An 18,439-nucleotide genomic window follows, 5' to 3' on the forward strand; every position below is an offset into this window, starting at 1 on the left:
GGGGGCTGCAGCCGGGCCCTGTCTGCAACCCCCCCCCGGGCAGCACAGAGAGGGGTCTGGGGAGGAAGGGGACCCCCCAGCCACAACAGGGATGGGGAAGGACCCCCAACCCCCCCCCCCAGATGGCAGCGGGGGGGTGTGAAGCGGCCAGACCCAGCTGCCCCTCTCCACCCTGGGGTGCCGACGTGCGCCCCCCCGGCGCTCTGCGCCCCCCACCCCTCTCCCCGTGCCCTCCTCCCCCAGCCCGCAGCTTGCCCTATTCTTTTCTCCCATTGCAGGAGGGAGGCGAGGGCAAGGCTGGCCCCGCAGCCCCCCCAGGCTGCACCCATGGGTGCTGGGGGGGGGATGGAGGCCGGCTGGGAGGCTGCTTGGGGGGGGTGGGGGGTCGGGAAAAAAGGGGCTGCATTGCATCCGCTCTGCTCCCAGCTCCTCGCCCGAGGAGGGGGAGGAGGAAGAGGAGGAGGAGGAGGAGGAGGAGGAAGGCGCCTCCCCCTGCCGCCCTCCCCGCTCTGACCCCCCCCGGAGCCCGATGCGGCTCCGGCCGGGCGAGCGGCCACGGGAGCGCCCAGCAGCGGGGCCCCCCCCCCGGCACCGGGGGGTCCAGAGGCGGGGGGGGAGGGGGGGACAAGGAGCAGAACCCCCCCATTCCCACCTCCTCCCGCCCCCCCTTTTTGCTTTTATTTACAAACAGCAGCGGGGCACCCCCCTCTTTAAGCCGGGGGGGTGGGGGGGGGGAGGAGGCGGCGGGGACCCCCCCCTCCTTGCCGTGCTCATGGCCGGGCCCCCCCGCTTCCAGCCCCCACGGGGGGGCAGCGGCTGAGCCCCAGCCCCCCCCCCGGCCCCGCTCCCCCCAAACTTTGCCTTCGGATGCGGGGACTCCGCCGAGCTGCTCCTGATTAATTGCATCTGCCTCGGATTAATTATTCACCCTCCTGCCGCTTTTTTTTTTTTCCTGTTATCGTCGTTTTTTATTTTTATTTTTATTTTTTTTTTCCTCCGGGGGAGCGCTTTAATTCCGATTTTTTGGGGAAGAAGGCGCTTGGAGACGATACATAGATTTTTTTTATTTTTTTTTTTATTGTGCAGGGAGGGGGGGGGGGCTGGCGACTTGCTAGCCCTGCAGCATCATCCTTCATCGGCGCAGCTTTTATTCTATTATTTTATTTTATTTTTTCTTGGGGGGGGGGGTGGGGGTGCGCACACGTGCTCTTCTCCCCCCCCTGGATCCCGAGGAGGAGGAAGAGGAGGAGGAGGAGGAGGAGGAAGAGGAGGGGGGGGACCCACCCGGCTCGGCGCGCCCCCGCTCGCCCTGCAGGCACCGGGGGGGTTGCGGCAGGGTTGGGGTGCGGGGCCGGGGCTGGGGTGCTGTGCCCCGTGAGCTGGGGGGGCACCGAGTCCCCTAACCCAAACCTGGTCCCCCCCCCCCCAAATTCCACCGTTGGCTGCTGCCGCCGGCTCGCACGTGGTTGGATTTAGGGGATTTCTGCGGGTATATATATATATATTTTTTTTGGTGCTTGGCTTGGATTTCTATTTTATTTTAAATTTTTTTGCCACCGGGGGGGTGGGGTGGGCTCGGGGCCTGGCTGCTCCTGCCGCTGCCCCCCCCTCCCACCCCCCCCCCCCCCCAACATCTCGCCATGGGCTCCCCAAAGAAGATGCCCCCGGGGCTGGCCGCCCTGCTCTGCTGCCTGCTGCTCCCCGGTAAGTGCCGCGGGGGGGGGGGGGGACACGGGACGGGAACCTGCGGGGGGTGCGTGGCTCTGTGTCCCGGGGGGGCTCCCGCGGTGTCTGCCCCCAGCCCCTGCCCCCCTCTGCCTTAAAACCCCCCCCCGCAGCCGCTACCTCCCCTCGCCCTCTGCGCCCCCCCCCCAAGATGAAACGGGTGAAAATCGGAGTTTTTTCCTGCTTTAATAAAATGACGGCTTCACGGGGTTGTTTGCTCGGGTGGGGAGAAGGGGGTCGCCCCCCCCCTTTTCCCCAAGCCCCCCCCCCCCCCCCCCCCCGCCCCGGCCTCCCCAACGCTTTCTCCTCCTCATGAGCATCGCTTTGGGTTGGGGTGCGGCGATGGGCGTACAGCCTCCCCCCTCCCTCTGCTTCTTCCTCACTCCTTCCCCCCACCCCAAATAAATAAGGATTTGGGGTCGGGGGGGTCCCAGCCGGTGCTGCTGCCCCCTCCCCGCCTGCAGCCTGAGCAGGGGGGGGGCCCTGCTGCCTGCGCTCACTTTCCCTGAGTTGCATTTCAATCGCTGCTGTCACCCTGCCGGTGACATCCCGGCCCTGGGGACGGTGGCACCTGCTGCAGGGGGCTTTTTTTTTTGCGGGGGGTGGCACTTTTCGGGGGGCTTGTGGGGTAAAAGCGACCCCTGCCAATGCACCAGCCGAAGCGCCTTTCCCCGGTGGTTGAGCACAAAGAGGGGGGGCCGCTGGTGTCTGGGGGTGCCGTGTGTACCCCTCGGCCAGCCAGGGGTTTTGGGGTGCCCCCAGGGGTTGGGGCTGTGCCACCAAAGCCGGGGGGGGGTCTCAGGATCACGTCCCAGCAGCCCGTGGACGAGGCGCTGGGGGGGGGCTCGGGCAGGGTTCCCGAGCATCTGCAGCCCCCCGAGGCTCTCGGAGGAGCTTGGGGAGCTATTTACCCACAGCGGCAAAATAATAAAAATTTAAAAAAATATATAAAGGGGTGTGTGTGTGTGTGCTGAGAGTGCTGCAGGGGGCAGGCAGGGTTTATTTTTCCCCTGACCCCCCCCCCGGCTCCCCCCAGAGCAGCAGGAGCAGCGATGCTCCCGGTGCAGCACCCGCAGCACGGCGCTGCCTCGCTGGGCACCGCAACTTTATCCAGGGGCTGGGGGTGCTGGGCCCCCCCTGTCCCCCCTCCCCCCCCCCCCAAGGGACCCCAGGAGTGGGTACAGACCCACGGTGCTTCCCCGGGCACCGGCTTTTTCGGGACCAACAGGTAACAGGGTTGGCAGCCGGCGGGGGAAACGTGCTCGTCCTCCTTTCCTCCTTCCTTCCCTGCCTCGGTTTTGCCTTTAGGAGCTGCGGGCGGCTGGCTCGGCGTTTCCCCATGGTGGGGGGGAACCACGGCAGGTGTCTGCCAAGCTCCGCTGGGGGATAAACGCTCGGAGACATCGGGGGAAATCTCCCGTCTTCGCCAGGGGGTTGTGGTGTGGGGCTGGATGCGGCCCCTGCTTCCCCGTCCCTTCCTGGGGGGGGGGGGGGGAGTTATTTCTGAGCCTCTAGGAGCAGGCAGCAGGGTGGGTCAGGCTTCTGCTTTATGGCAGGGCTGGATTTGGCCCCTGGGCCGGGGGATATGATGGGTTGGGGGGGTCCCCAGCAGGAGGGGTGCCAGGAGCTGGCGCTGCGGTGCTGGGGCTGGAGCTGGGCTGCCGGCAGGGTGTGCTGGGGCTGGCACGGGGCTGCTGCCAACGGGGCTGGTGCTATGGGACCCCCCCAGAGCCCACTCCCCACTCTCCATCCCTCCTGCCCACCCGGCCCCATCCAACCCGTTAAGGGATGGGGCGGATTTCCCAGCCCCAGCACCCCAAAATCATCCCCCCTCTCGCCATGCACCGGTGGGCGAGGGTGGCCCCAGGGGCTGCGGGAGGCTGCTGGGACCCCTGCGAGGTGCCTGCCATGGGCTTGGGGCTCGTTTTGGGATGTGGAGCTGCCCTCGCCAGCCCCTTTGGCCTTTACTGGGCAGCTGAAGGTCTCGGAGCCACAAAAAGCGGCCGAAAGCTCCAAATTTCCTTGGCCTTCCGTAGGAATTGCTCTGGCTGCCTGCTGGGCTCAGCCTGTGGCTACGCGGCACCCTTTTCTGCTGCCCGAGGATGCTTTTTCCCCGTTCCCTTTTTTATTTATTTCTTTTTATTTTTAATAACGACCCTCGGCGGCAACTTCACCCCGCTTTGTGCTTCTCTGCCGGTCCGGGAGCCCCCCGGGAGCCCCACTTGGCTGCGGGCCCCGCACCAGCTGCTGGCAGAGAGGGGATTTTGGCATCCCCGCATCCTGGGCCGGGGCGGCCCCGGGGCTGCGAGAGGGTTTTCCGGAGGGACGGAGCTCGGGTGCTGGGCACGGCAGAGCCGCAGAGCTGAAAGAGCCCTTTCGGGATGCGGCACAGCGGGGATTCGCCCGTCGGTTTGTTTGGGTGGGTTTGGGGTCAGCCCCTGCGTCCTCTCCCTGCTGCTCGCTGAGCCTCGGCCCTGCTGCGTGCCTCAGTTTCCCCTCTCCTGGAGGCGGAGATGTGGGGTTATTTGGTGTCTGTCCCCGTGCAAGGCAGGCCTGGCTTTCCAGCTGGCTTAGCGCCGCTTGTTCGCCCTCCTGAGAAGTGTGAAATAAAAATAAAGGATGACTTTTGCAGCCGTGCCGTGGAGGGGCAGTAACCAGAGCGAAGGGGTCCCCGCGCGGTGCTGCTGTCACCTCTGGGGCCACCGGGGCCAGCTCCCCCATGCCTCCACCCCACTGGGGATGGGGTCATATCCCTCTCTCTGCATATCCCCCCTAATTCCCAGCGGGTCCGAGCCCCGTGTGTAGGGCTGGGGGTGTAGGATGGCCGCGGGAGCTCCAGCCAGCGCACCCCAATGCCAGCGGGGTGCGGACCACCTCCCGGCCCCATTTCGGCACCGAGCATCCCCTGCCTTGGGGATTTTTCAGGCCAGCAGGTGGAGATGTGCCATAACTTGCTGCCGGAATGGGGAAAACACATTCGGCATTTGCTCGCTTACCAGGTCCTGGGCGTGATGCTGGGTCTCAGGGGCTCAGCACCCTCAGCACCAGCCCCGAGCAGGCGGGGGCTGGCAGCACCTCGCCTGCCTGGTGGGGCAGAGGGCAGGATGTGGCCCCCGAGCCGGGCTGAACCAGGCAGGAAGGGGTCACACGAGGGCACCCAGGAGCCAAAATCCTTGTTTCCAGCTCCGGGGTGCCCTTAGGTGACCCCAGCTCTTCCTTGCTGCTTTTTCCTCCCCTCGGGTTCCTAATGGGGTTTAGACCCGGGGTGGGGTTGCCGCCCGCTGGTTCGGCAGCCCAGCAACAAGTTGCTCCTTTCAGGGAGCATCAGGTTTGTCCCTGTGTGCTCACAGGGGTGCCTTGAAACCCCCAGCCGGGGCTGTGCTTGCCTGTGTGTGCGTGATGAGCACGGGGAGCAGGAGCTGGCACATGAATTGCCCCAGAATTTCGGGACCAAGCTCCCCCTGCTGCACCACCCAGGGAAACTGAGGCAGGGCACCGGGTAGACGCAACCCCACAGCAGGACGTTGCACAGCAGTGCTACTTAATCCACCCCGCCATGGCCAGCTGCCATGATCCCTCCTCTCTAAACCCGTTTCCTAAAAAAAAAAAAAAAAAAAAAGGGAAGGAAAGGAAAAAACCAACCCAGCCCCAGCGGAGCATCCCCTGACATTGTGTGGGCACAGCCCAGCTCCGCGGCACAGCCACCCGCCTGTCCCCATCCATCCCGTGGCTTCTGGCAGTAGGGGGGCGCAGGAAAAAAAAATCCTGGGAAAAGCAGGGATTTAAAGGGCGAGGGAAGGGGTCTTTGCGTGGTGTTACCCGATTTTTGGCTCTTTGCATTACCAGAGCAGCCCAAAAGGGGTGGCTGGAGGAAGTGTTCCCCTCCCGTGCGGCGCTTGTCGCCGAGCGAGCATCCCATCCATCTGGTAAAGGTCACTCTGGCTAATCTAATCAGCGTCTTTTATTATTAAATACAGGGCTCTGCTAACGAGCTGCCCCCCCGGGAGGGAGGAGGGGGCTGCCTGGCGCCAGGGCCGTGCTGCCTTTGGGGTGGGTTTGCTCGTGGGGAGGTTGTGGGATGGCAGCGAGGGGACCGGTGCGTGACGGGGCAGGTCCTGGCGCTTCTCGCCGTCGGTAGAGGTGCTCTGAGCTCAGGGTTTCCTTGTGAATTGGAAGAAACACGGTCCTCAGAGGTGCTCTGAGCTCACGTTTTGCCTTCAAAGTGGGAGAAATGGGGTCCTCCAGCTGAATCTGATGGCAGCCCAGGATGCCTGCTGCCAGGGGAAGGCACAAACGTAGGGCTTGGGGATTGAGTGATCCCGGGTTTGTGATGCTGCTCTCGCCGTGCCTGGTCCCTGCCTTTCCCCAGCTGCTTGTTGCTGCTCCCAGCCCTTCCCTCCCCGCAGCGCCGGGTCAGAAGCCCGCGGCTCGCTGCCGTCTCCTCCCCGTGAGGATGCTGCGATCAAGGCACTTCTGTTTTCCTCCTTGGTCTCCTTCCATCTCCTGCTGGCCAGTGTTTTCCCCTTGCTTGTGCAACATTTGCCGTCCCGGATTTTTCAATAGCTATGCCAAAAGCCCAGGCTCTCAGGTGCTTTGCGTTCCAGCCCTGGAAGGGTTACGGCGGCAGGTTGTGCTCTGTCCTGCTGCCTTGCAGGGCTGACAAAAGTTCTGCCTTTGGGGCTTTCCCTCTGCTCTCGGGGTGCTTTCTTGTTGATGCCGGACCCCATCCTGGCTCCTTCACGGCTCGTTTTGTGCCTCTTGCTGCATCCTGCTACGGCTCAGCACTGCCCGGCACAGGGGAGAATTAATTGGCGCCGCAGCAGCCCAAAACGTGTCCCTTGGCACAACCGGGGGGACGGAGATGGGACGGGGGCTGTGAGCGGGACAGGTGCCTTCGGGGGATCACTGCCACCCCACACCGATGCTGGCTCAATCCTGGGCTCAACAGCTGCTGGGTTTATCCAGGGCAGCCCCCTGCTGTGCTGCGTTTTGGAGCCCCGGGGTGTTCCCGTGGACATTCATGCTCGGGCAATTCCTCGTCCTTTTTATTCTTCCCTTTTTTTTTTTTTTCCTCTCACCTTTTAATTCATTTCTTCATTTTTCTTCCTCCTCCACAAAAGCCCTCTCCTCCCCGGCCCCTGGCCTGTCCCCCGACGTGATTTGTGGAAATTGCTCTAAAGTAGCTGCCGCGTAAAAGCCTCGCCTGCTCCGGGAATTTATGGCAGGCTGTGCCTGAGCGCAGCACATCCCATTTAGCCCGTATTTATTTATTCCTTTAGGTTTCTTCCCCCACCCCTTCCCTTTTAATAATTTCCTGGGGAAAATGCAGGGCTCAGCACTGCAGCCTGGGGCGCCCAACGTGCATTCTGCCAGCATTTCTTGGGGGGTTACTTCTCCCCAGGGTGCTGGGCTGGACCCGGGGGTGCTGCTGTCACCCGGGGGTGCTGCTGTCACCCAGGGGTCTGCTGCATCCTGGTACCAGCCACGATGCTCTCGTTTGGGGCTGGTGGTGGAAAGAGGCATCCCCAGGTGGGAGCCAGGAGGAGGATTTCTAAGGATGCCCCCAGACACAGACACCCCTCTCCTTCTCCTCTGGGACCTAAAAGAAGGGAGAGTCATCAACACAACCCTGTATTAGACACCGGAGAATCCACCCTGAGCACCACTGCTGCCTCTAGTCAGACTCGATCCTCTTTTCCCAACCTCCACCCACCCAATTCTGATCCTGGGATGCTTTTGGGAAGCCCCAACCTCACCAGCCTCCCAGGACGAACACCGGGGGCCCTCTTGCTGCGGTGCCTCCCAGCCCCACCGCCGCCGCGGGGCAGCGCCGGGGGCCGCGGGTGGCCCAGGATCTTCACGACCCCCCTGTCACAGCATCCCCTCGGCCGTCTCACCGCCGCGAGCCAGGGGGAGGTGCCGGTACATTTGTAACAATTATTCACTTAATTGAGTTCCAATTAGCCGGGGCTGGAGATGGAGGCTCGCACCGCGTCGGCGGGCGCGGGGAGCTTGTTGTCTTTCATGTCGCCGAAAACAATTTCCAAGGCTCCGGCTGATGGGAAGCGTTTCCGAGCTTCCCACGAGGGCCGGGTTTCCCGATTCGGCTCTGGTTGTGCTGCGGGGGGGTTCCCCAGGCTGCATCGAGGCACAGAGCACGGGGGGGGGCTCCCCCTGCCATGTCTCCATGGACCCAAAGCTCCCCATGCTGGGGCTGCGCCCAGGTTCGGCACCACCGGGGCTGAAGCTTTGAGTTTTGGGTGGAGGTGCAGACCTCTGTCCCCATTTTTTTTTTTTTTTGCTGTTTGGGGTCAGACGCTCCTTGGGTAGGGGTTTAAGGTGGTGGGGGTTGATGCTTGGGTGTGGAAATGGACATGGGGAGGTGGGCACAAGCCTGGCTCCTGCCCTGATCCCCCTTTGGCTGGAGCATCCTGGTGTTGGGACACTCAGATGTGGGGCAGCCCCAGCGTGTGGAGCTCGTGTCCACCCTTTGTAGTTGGCCCTAATGGCCATGGGGATGAAGTATGGACCTCACGCTGTAATTTTTGGGGCTCTGAAGCTTTGACTGGGATGCAGGGGGCATCCAGGGGATGCTCGGGCGCAGTGGGGTGGTTTCACACTGCCCAGAAGCGAAGCTGCAGCTGGGACATCTGCGGGTGGCTTCATGGTGGGAGCACCCCGGGAGGCTCGGTGGGGTGCTGGAGACGAAGGCAGTGCCCTGGGGGCTGCCCTTTTTGGGGTCCTGGGGCCTATCCCACAGCTCTTTGACCAGTGCTTAAACCCTGGAGCTTTTTTGTCCCCGAGGGTCACCAGGGAGTGCTGGAACTCCTCTGGAGAAGCACCAGCAGAGCTTCAAGGCAGCATGAAGCCATCTGTGGGGGATCAAGGAGGGTTTTTACCACGGTGTCAGCCCCATTCCTTGCACTGGGACAACCCCTGCAGCCTGCCCCAAGCGGGGGAGCTGGGCTGTGGGGGGACCAGGCTGGGGCACAGCCCCCAGCTCCCCCCCCATTCCTATTTTCCTGTGTTTTTCTGTATGCTTTTCCCCTGCTAAGTGGGGATATATGTGCTGGGAGCCCCCTGCTGCAGCCCGGGGGATAAGCTGGGATCAGGATCCCCCCTGGAGCGTGCCTAAAGCGATCCCTATGGCAGACAGCTGGGGCTGGGGCTAAGCCGGAGCTTAGCGCTGGGTATCGGTGCTGGGTGAGAGGAGGAGGAGGGGGCTCTTCAGCCTCAGGGCAGTTGGGAGTGGGGTCAGGATCGGGGGGCTGAGAAACACTCCCCATGACCCCTATTTGCTGGGGATCTGGGGTGAGAATAAAGGCAAGCAAGCCTGCAACCCCACTAGCCATAACCATGGCCAGTCTGTCCATCAGCCTTTCCATCTGTCTGACCCCAAGCAGGGAGAACAGAGCAGGGTCGCCCCTCGGGGATGGGATTATTTCAATGCCAGAGACCCCCAGAAGCATCAGCCCCCTCGGATGGGGGTGTCTCTTGACTGCAGGGCAGTGGGGTGGGTGCTGCCACATCCCACACCGCTGTCCCCACGTGCCATCGTGGCCGTCCCTGGGCCCATCTGGCTGCGGCGACGTGGGGCACATCTGGCCGGGCAGATGTGGCTGCCGGGGGGGTCACTGCGTGTTCCCACCTCCCTCTCTGCCCCCTTTCTCCTCTCTGTGGGTCGCAGCCCACCCTGGGCTGCCACGGATGGGGGTGAGTGTGGGTCCCATCCTGCTGTGGTGCTGGGCAGGGGGTGAATTTTAGCCAAGGGGGAGGGGGGCTGGGTAGCCCCCAGGCTGGCTGGGTGCAGAGATCTGCTTTTTGCTTGTGGTGCTGAACCGCGAGGGTGGAAGGACCATATGGTCCTCTCTGCGCCAGCCTAATATACCCTGCAATGCGGGTCAGGCGCCGCAAATCCCGTTAACCGCCATGGGCCGGTGCGGGGCAGAGCCGGCAGCCGGGGCTTAACCCTTCTGTCCCCCCAAACCCAGCCGGAGGTGGGGGTGCCAGAGCTGCTGGCCCCCCAGGGGGGCTGCTGGAGGCCAGGGCAGGGGCTGGGGACAGCCCGGGGTCTCCTGAGCTGTAGGGTTTTCCTTCCTTCCACCCTTCTCTCCATCAGTCCTCCGTTCTTTCTGCTGCCTCAACTCCTCTGCTGCCACCCCATGGCACGAGGTTGGGCTCTGAGCACGGTGCTGGGCTCTGAGCGTGGTGCTGGGCTTGGTGCCACCTCGACTGTCCCCCCACAGTGCACTCAGCATCGCCACCGGTGTCCCTCGGTGCTGCCGGGAGCAGGTCTTTGGGTGGATTTCCTTTGTGAAATGATCCAATCCTTCTCCAAACACCGGATTTTTTTAAGGAACAAAAATGATAAGGAAAAAATTTGCACTGTTTCAGTGATTCAGTGTTTAACTTGAGCTTTTTTTCCCTGGCTCCCGGTGCCTCATTCGCTCTCGTGGGTATTTCATCCAACATAACTCAGGCTTGGGGATCTTTTCCCAACTCTGCTTCCCAGCGGGTAATCTCTCATCTTGGAAAAAAAAAAAAATCCCTCTTGTAGAAAATCCTGGGAAAACACCAGGAATGGCAGGAGCAGCCCTGGCTGCATGGACCAGGACTGTGCCACAACCGGGGCGGTGGCTTCACCGGCAGTGCCACCACGTCCCCAGCACCTGCCTGGCCCTGGGGACGAACCGCAGCTGCAGATGCTGTCGGTACCCGTACCGAGCGCTAATCCTTTTAGGAGCCTTCCTAAGCCTCTTACCCCCTGCACCCTGCTGCAGCGAGTTCCCGGGTGGGTTGCGGGGTCTCGACTCGGCTCCGAGCCTGTGTCTCCGCGGGTCTGGCCACAGCGATGCTCCAGCAGAAGAAAATCCTGCTTGGGCATTCTCCCATACCGCTGGGTAGGGAATAAGAGGAAAGGGTGAGAGCTTTGGGGAAGCCCCCCCGGCATGCTTTTCTCCCCCATCAGAAGTCCCCAGGCAGGTGCCACGGCAGGGGCTGAGCTGTCACATCAGCTCCTCTCGCCGCCCGTAATTTGGGTGCTGGCGGCTGCTCGGAGCTGCTGGGGCCACTGGGGAGCGGCTGCAATCAGCGCCGGGGCCGCCGGCTGCATGGCGGGGAGATGTGAGGGGGGGCCCAGGCGTTCTGGGAATTGCTGGCAGCCGCGGATGTGAAGACCTTGAGATGTCTCCCAGGCTCCTACAGGAGCCGTCGGGTGTGCGGGCTGGGGGTGGGTTCAGCTGGGTGCTTCTGCCCCTGCCTCCACCCAGCCAAATGAATGGGGCCGCGGGGGCACTGGGGCCAGTTTGCCCCAGGTCACTGGGGAGGGTTGGTAGCAGTGGGACGAGCGTGTCCCCAGTCGGTGTGACCTCCTTGCCTCCCTCTTGGCCCCCCACAAGCTACCAGTGTCATCATCACCTTTGCACTGGGCCGTGTCCACGGCTGGTAAAATCAGGGCTCACAAGCTGGACCTGCTGCTTGGTACTGGGATGCTGGAGGAGCTCAGCACCCTTTGCGCCATGCACCTCGGGGCTTGGCTGGGAGCTGGGGGTGGTTCGGGGGATGAGTTTTTGGCTGATTTGGGGGATGAGTTCGTGGCATGTGTCCTTGCTCGCTGGACACCCTGTCCCACGTTGAGGATGGGTTGGTGGGAGGCTGGAGCCCCCCAGCAGGAAGCACAGTGACCCCCGAGGTGCCGGGGGGGGCTCAGCAGGAGGAAAACCCAGCCTGACTCCCCCTTGCGAGATGCCTGGGGGCTGCAGCACCTCCTAGTCCTCACCATGGGGGCTCCGGGGGGCAATGCCCTGCACTAACCCCCCCTCTCCATCCTCTTTACAGCCCATGCCAAGGGTCCAGCCCCCAGCCCTGAGCCTGCTGAGCTCCCCGGTGCCGTGATGCTGCCGGTGAGCTACCGCCTGTCCAACACCCGCCTGGCCTTCTTCCTCAAGGAGGTGGGGGCCAGCCCCCCAGGCAATGGCAGTGCCCCGCTGCAGCGCTCCGAGCCCTTCGTCGTCTTCCAGACCAAGGAGCTGCCTGTGCTCAACGTCACCCTGGGACCCTTCAGCACGGGGCTGGTGCTGCCCAAGGAGCACCTGCAGCCCTCCAGCACCCTGGAGGTCCCCGACCGCCTCACGGTCAACTGGAAGGTGCGCGCCTTCATCATCCAGCCCCGCCTGGTGGCCAGCCAGCCCGTGGTCCAAGTGCTCTTCTACGTGGCCGGCCGGGATTGGGACGACTTCGACGTGACCGACCGGCTGCCCTGCGTGCGGCTCCACGCCTTCCGTGACGCCCGTGAGATCAAGAGCTCGTGCCGGCTGCGGGGCAGCCTGGCCACCTGCCTGGTGCAGGCGGAGCTGCCCCGCGCCTGGTTCGGCCCCGGCGCCGTGCCGCTGGGCAGGAGGAAGAGCCCCGAGAGCGTGGAGGTGCCGGGCGAGAGCCAGCAAGCCGAGCTCTACTACACCCTGCACGCCCCCGACGGGGCCGGCCAGTGCCTTGGGGACACGGTATTGTCATCATCCCCCCGCCGCGGGGCCGCCGGGGGGGCCAGGACCGAGGGGCCCACGCAGCACCCGCTGCTGCGCATCGGCAGCGTCAGCCTCCTGCAGGCACCCCCCGCGCAGCCCATGCAGGAGCACCACCTGGACGGCAACGTCTTCATCCGGCTGCCCGACAAGCCGCTGAAGCCCGGCGAGGTGCTGAGCATCCTCCTCTACCTGATGGCCAACTCCACGGTGGAGCACTTTACCCTCAGGTAGGGGCCCGAGCCTGGGATCGGCCCCAAAAGCGGCCCTGTTTTGTAGGAGAGGGTTGGTTTGGTTGGGGTGGGAGAGAGGAAGGGGATGGGGAGGGTGCTTATGGGGTTTTGAAGTGTTTTGTGGTTTTGCAATGGGGGTTTCATGGAGGAAAGGGCCTTCCCCTGGGGTTTTCACGGCACTGCTGCTGTGGTGCGGTGCTCCCCATTGCACTGGGTTTGGGGCCGTGCCAGCAGCAGTGGGATTTGCTCGCCGACACCTTGGGGATGAGATGCAACCTGGTCGTGGGGCCAGCAGGGGCTCCCCCTGTGCCCCCCATCCCAATGCCGGGGCAGGATGTGCTGAGCACCCCAGGATGGGGAGGTGCGTGGGGGCACCCCCCTTGTCCCTAAGGACAAGGGGATGTGATGGGGACAGGCTCAGACCCTGCTATCAGGGCTGCTGGCTGGTGATTCCTCTATCTAAAACTGGCTCCGTGGCAGGGCAGAACTTGTGCTTCTTGGGAGGGAAACTGAGGCACGGGGGGCACACGGGGCAGCCATTCCCACATCTCATCAGTGGGTGTTGGCAGCAAATGACTGCGACCCCCTGGCACAGGGGACATGGTGCTGGATGCTCTCCTGTCCCTCACCGTGGGGCCAGAGGCCCAAATTCCTGCTGGAGGGGTGATGGGGGGGGCAGCACCCCATGGCAAAGGGGGGCTCAGGGGGGCTCGGCCCCGCCACGATGCCTCCACCACGGGGAATGCTTCTGAGAGTTGGGAGGAATTTGGGGTGAAAAATCCCCCTGCAGCCCCGGCAGGGCAGCTGGGGGGGCGGTCGGATCCAGCCCTGACCGTGGCTCTCTGCAGGGTGAAGGCCAAGAAAGGCGTCAACCTGCTCAGCACCAAGTCGAGGAGCGTGCAGTGGCTGGTGAGCTCGGAGCTGCTGACGGGCGGCAAGCACTCCACCGCCACCGTCGACGTGGCCAGGGCGGAGGGCGCTGGGCCCAGGTAAGGGACCCTCGTCCATCCCCAGCCCCAGGGCAGCACCGGAGGGGTGATTTGGGGAAATCTGTGGGTTTTGGTCCAGAGCCGGTCTTCGCCTGGTTGGCACTGGTGGCCTGTGGGTGCTGGGGGGGGGGTCAAGCGATGTGCTCCTAGGTCACCAGAACCATTTTGCAGCTGCATCCCCATCTGAGCTGGTAGCACCCGGTTGTTTCAGGTGCTCGTGGGCATTTATGGGGGATTTTGAGGCTGAGTTGTGAAGCCATGGTGGATCTTTCAGATTTGGGGGAAGTATTTCAATTTTTGTAAAAGTTTTAACACCACGGGTGGCAGCAGCTCTTTGCTGGTTATCCTGATCCCCGCTGAGAGTCCCTCTGGGAAGGAAGGGGAGCGCTTCCTGGGCACAGTCCCCTCTAGTCCCTAAGGTCACATCTCCATCACCTGGTGTCTTTGGGGTCAGGGAGGCAAAAGCCTCTGGGAGCAGGGTTAGAGCGAGCTGATGCTCTCAAGCTGTGTTGGAAAATGTCAAAAGCAACCAGAGCAGAGGGATGTCGGAGCCCACAGCTGACATCAGCGTGTCCCAATGGCCACCAGCCACCTTGTCCCCTGCCCGGACACCCTGTGCCCACCCCGGTGCCACCCTGGAGCCAGGCGCGGGCTGGCGGGGGGGGGCACCCAGCTCCCCTCCCCTTCCCCTGCCCCCTCCCTGCCTCTGCCGCCGACTCAAATCAGCCTTGAAAGGTTAGAGACGGGAGATGAATTTAAAGTGATTACAATCACCTTTTAGACAAACAACTCGATCAAATATTAACGTAATGGAAATGATGAATGACTCAAAGCCGCGTCGCCCTCCGGGCCCTGTGAGCACGAGCGGTTTGCCTTAGGGGTGGCAAGGATTGGAGGGGACCCTGGAACTTTGGGGTGATATTGGCCAATTTCGGTTGTTTTGCACCCCAGCAGCTGCCCCTGGAGTTGTGCCCCAGATCCGGGCAGCCTGACTGTGCTGGGATGTCCTGCAGCAAGGAGCCCCTTCCCCTCGTTATATGAGAGAGAAACCTCCCGTGTCCGGCCTCCTCAGATCAGTGGGGCCTTCCCTACGGCTGCTGCATGGCAGGATGAGAGCGGGGCCATTTCGGCTTTCTTCCTCCCCTTCGCCCCCTGCTCCAGGGAGGTTCTGCCAGCTCTGAGCGGGGCTGTGTGGGCCCTGGGGTGTCTCCTGGGGACGCTCCATTTTTTGGGACCCTTGCAGCCCTTTGTTTTAGGGGGATTGGCTCCCCAGGGCCCAAACCCCAGCGCAGCCCATGTGTTGCCCCGTGGGATGCTCAGGGTTTGACATGTGGATGCAGAAGCAGCCCGTGGTGGTAAATCCAGCTGGGCTGCCAGAATGATGGAGCCCAGGAGGCGAGGACAGAGCCTGTGGCCATTTGCTGTCCCCTCGTCCAAGCGCCCATCCCATGGTTAGTGACGCTGGGCAGGTCCAGCACAGAGTACTGATATAGCACCCATGGGAGCTGGCCGAGGCTTTTCTCCCATGGGGGATAAGCAGGAAAAATCCATTTCTCTTCCATTTGTGTGGGTTTCCCTCTGAGCAGCCCCCCGGCTATGTCTGGGCTGACCACCATGGTGGTGACCACCCCCGAAGAGACCCCCTGGAGATGCTCTGCATGGCTGGACGGGACCACCCAGTGCTGGTTCCCCGGGGCACCCACCTCACCGTGTCCCCCCCTCCTGCCCCCTGCCAGGGACGGGGACACCTCCTCCGAGGTCATGCAGCTGGATTTCGAGATGGAGAACTTCACCAGCCAGTCGGTGACGCGCCGCATCATGTGGCACATCGACTACAGGGGCCGTAACCCCCCGCCCGACCTGGAGAAGGTGGTGACGGAGCTGACGGTCATCCAGAGGGACATCCGGGCCATCGTGCCCCTGGCCATGGTGAGCGGGGTTTGATGTTCCTCCAGCCCTCTTGCTTAGCTCCTCTGGTTTCCTACTGGGGATTGGTTGATGTCCCCCCAGGGATCTGCGGGCAGGGATGGGTGGCGATGTGTTCCCCTGCGTTCCTGGCTCTCCCACCAGCCCACTTGCACCATATCCCCCCCCCTGCAGCACCTGTCCCTGGATCTGGCAGGATCTGGCCCTGGGGCTGGTGCAGGACAGCGAGTCGCCCTGTTACAGGACGGTCCCCTTTGTGCCCCGTCCCCAGGACACGGAGATCATCAACACGGCCATCCTGACGGGCCGCACCGTGGCCATTCCCGTGAAGGTCATCGCCATCGAGCTGAGCGGCATCATCGTGGACGTCTCGGCCATGGTGGAGTGCAAGTCCAACAATGAAGACATCATCAAGGTGGGTGCGGGTGGGGGCTCGTGTGGCCCTGTTGAGGGATAACCCCACAAAGGATCACGTGCTGAGCCTCTCCCGGGGCTTCAGTCCCCGTGCGACTCTCCCCGGCCCTATGGGGTGAAGGACGGGGCCCTTTGTCACTGCAGGAGGCCACGGGATGCTCTGGGGCTGCAGACACTGGCTCCAGGCAGCAGCAATAACTAAGGGTTATCGCAGCACTTAGCGCCCATAGCTAAAATATTGTCACCTGGCAGTGCAAGCTGCACGTTTTCATCAGCGGCTTCAGCTGCGCTGCCGGGCGATGTTCATCTCCTGTGCAGGCTGATGTGGGGTTGGGGCTGAGGTGTGGTCCTGGAGAGGCATTGGGGGGCAGAGGAGGGGATCGGGGACGATGGGGGACAGCGGGAGGGACGTGGAGAGGAGCGAGAAGGGTGGTGTGGGAGGGGGGCCGAGCTGTGAGTGCAGAGCATGGCAACAGTCCCCTGCTCCCCCCAGCTGACGAGGCAGCCTCCGTCCTCGAATCCAGCTACGGCTGTGCATTTTCCATTGCCGTAGCCATTCATCCTTATACATTTTCTATCACTGTACGTATCCATCTCTCCGCCCGCCTGCATTATTCTATCACCGTACTCATCCGTCCGTCCATCCGTCCCCCCCAGACACCTCCCCTTCTCCCAGCGGGGCAGGGGGTGATGGGCAGAGCCCCGGCGGGGCTGGGACCTGCTCTCTCCTGGGGTCCCCTGGGAGCCAGCAGCCCCGCGGGCAGGTGACAGCCGGTGTCACCGACTGTTTACCCAAGTTCTCGAACAAAGCCCCAATCCGTGCGATTTACCGTGCCGGCTCTAATTTATGGAGACCGGTCCTCCGCAGCGTGATAAAACACTGGAGCAATAATACACTTCAGGATGGACTCCAAGACACTTAAACTGTTTAATGTGCTGTCTTTCCACTCGTAAATCTATTTACACGCTGTCCCCAGACCTGGGGGGGGCAGACACATGCACGCGAGCGGGGATGAATAATGCATGGAGCAGCCCTCCAGCACCACTCGCTCGCCATCCGGAGCCCCGCGCAATTTCTTGCTGAGTTATTTTGTGTTTGTGCTAGGGATTCGTTTCCGAGGGAGCTCTCGGTTCCCTGCTGAGATTGGGGAGTATGATTATGGTGCCAGGGCTATAAACCTGTTACATAAATCAAAGCTTACATGGTGGGATCCGCTATCTGTTACTGTAAATAATTTAGCGTTGGGGAGCGGGGAAGGGATGCTTCTCCCCAGGTGGTGTGTGGCTCGCTGGGGGTTGATCTTGCATGGAGGGGAAATGTTGTGGACCTGGTGGACGTGGTAGTGAAGATGCCACCCCTGAAGGCTGGTGGGTGAGAGCTGTCACCCTGATCCCTGCATGCGGTGACGCAGGGAAAATCCCCGTGCTCTGCCCAGAGAGAAAGAGCTGCCTATCCAAGGCAGCGTGGAAATAATCCCCGGCTTCGGGGACAACACACGTGCTGAGGGATGTGGAAGGAGAGGAGGTGCCACCTCTGCCTCCGAGGGAGAGGCTCAGCCTTACCCTCTCTGTGAGCCTTCCTTAGGAGCCCACCACCCGCCCCTGGTTGAAGACCCTCCAGGAGCAAGTCATCCCATTGGGGCTGCAGCCCCGGGGACGTGGCCACCCTCAGAACCCCTGGCTGGCCCACTGTTCCTGCTCCCGAGGGCCTTGGAGGTGAATTATCCCCTTTATCCCACGCTTGAGGCCGTGCCGTGCAGAAGCAGAGCCGGTGGTGCCTTGGCTCAGAGCCCAGGCAGACCTCAGCCTCTCGCTTCCCGACGCCTTGCTGCAAATCCGGGAAGCATCTCCCAACAAGCGTGCGCTTCATTTAAAAGCTAATCTGCAGTCACTCCATCATCAGGACAGGCCCGATGTGCTGGTATTTTTTGTTGTCGAATCCCCCCCCCCAGTCCCCAGCCAACTGAAAAGCAAGTGGCCCCCAGAACGAGGTGCTGGGGGGATTTATTAGGTAAGACAACGTGAGCAGCAGCCCATCATATTTATTGTGATAAATGGCACAATATCTAGTGCTGGAGGATTCGCCCAAGAGCTCATCTTTATTCAAACGCTGCCCTGCCAGAGCTGAGATTGTCTTTTCATGGAGGCTGAGCTGATACAAGAGCAAACCAGCCTGCATGGCCCTTCCCTCCCTCTGGCTGCGGAGTTCCGGGTGCAGCATCCTCCACCACCCCCAGGGAACACGGGGCTGGGAAGCACAAAGCTCCTGCAGCTGGATGGATGTGCAGGCCCCAGGATATGATGGGGAGGGATGCAGGGATGCTTCCTCCTGTGCTGGCAGGCAGTGTGGACTCAGTCCTTTGTCAGCCCTCAGAGAATCCACGTGGGAGAGCACCTTGGTGGAATTTGGGTTTTCTGCGCTGTTGAGGTGCTCGATGCAACTGAGAAAGAATGACTGAGCTGCTGACTGAGCAGAATGATTATTATTTCTTTTCCAGCTGGAAACAATTCAGGTGCAATTCCCAATGTTTTGGGGGCAGAGCTGGGCACAGGGAACGCTGCAGATGCGAGGTGGGAGCCCCCAGCCCCGCTGCCCCCAGCACTTGCTGGGCAGGGGAAGGTGCTGTTGACT

The 18,439-nt window shown here is 62.4% G+C and overlaps 1 protein-coding gene across 1 annotated transcript in view; it reads left to right on the forward strand.

Moving 5' to 3' along the window:
• Positions 1–443: 443 nt before the first annotated feature.
• Positions 444–18,439, forward strand: part of TMEM132E (transmembrane protein 132E) — a 22,110-nt gene continuing 4,114 nt past the window's right edge. Inside the window, 5 exon segments of the mRNA XM_080563474.1 lie at positions 444–1,704; positions 11,563–12,475; positions 13,327–13,467; positions 15,204–15,396; positions 15,665–15,808. Of these exon segments, the coding sequence (XP_080419600.1) occupies positions 1,641–1,704; positions 11,563–12,475; positions 13,327–13,467; positions 15,204–15,396; positions 15,665–15,808 (1,455 nt within the window). The 5' untranslated portion in view covers positions 444–1,640.

This window comes from Anser brachyrhynchus (assembly GCF_964034855.1).
Source record: "Anser brachyrhynchus genome assembly, chromosome: 20".
Taxonomy (NCBI): domain Eukaryota; kingdom Metazoa; phylum Chordata; class Aves; order Anseriformes; family Anatidae; genus Anser; species Anser brachyrhynchus.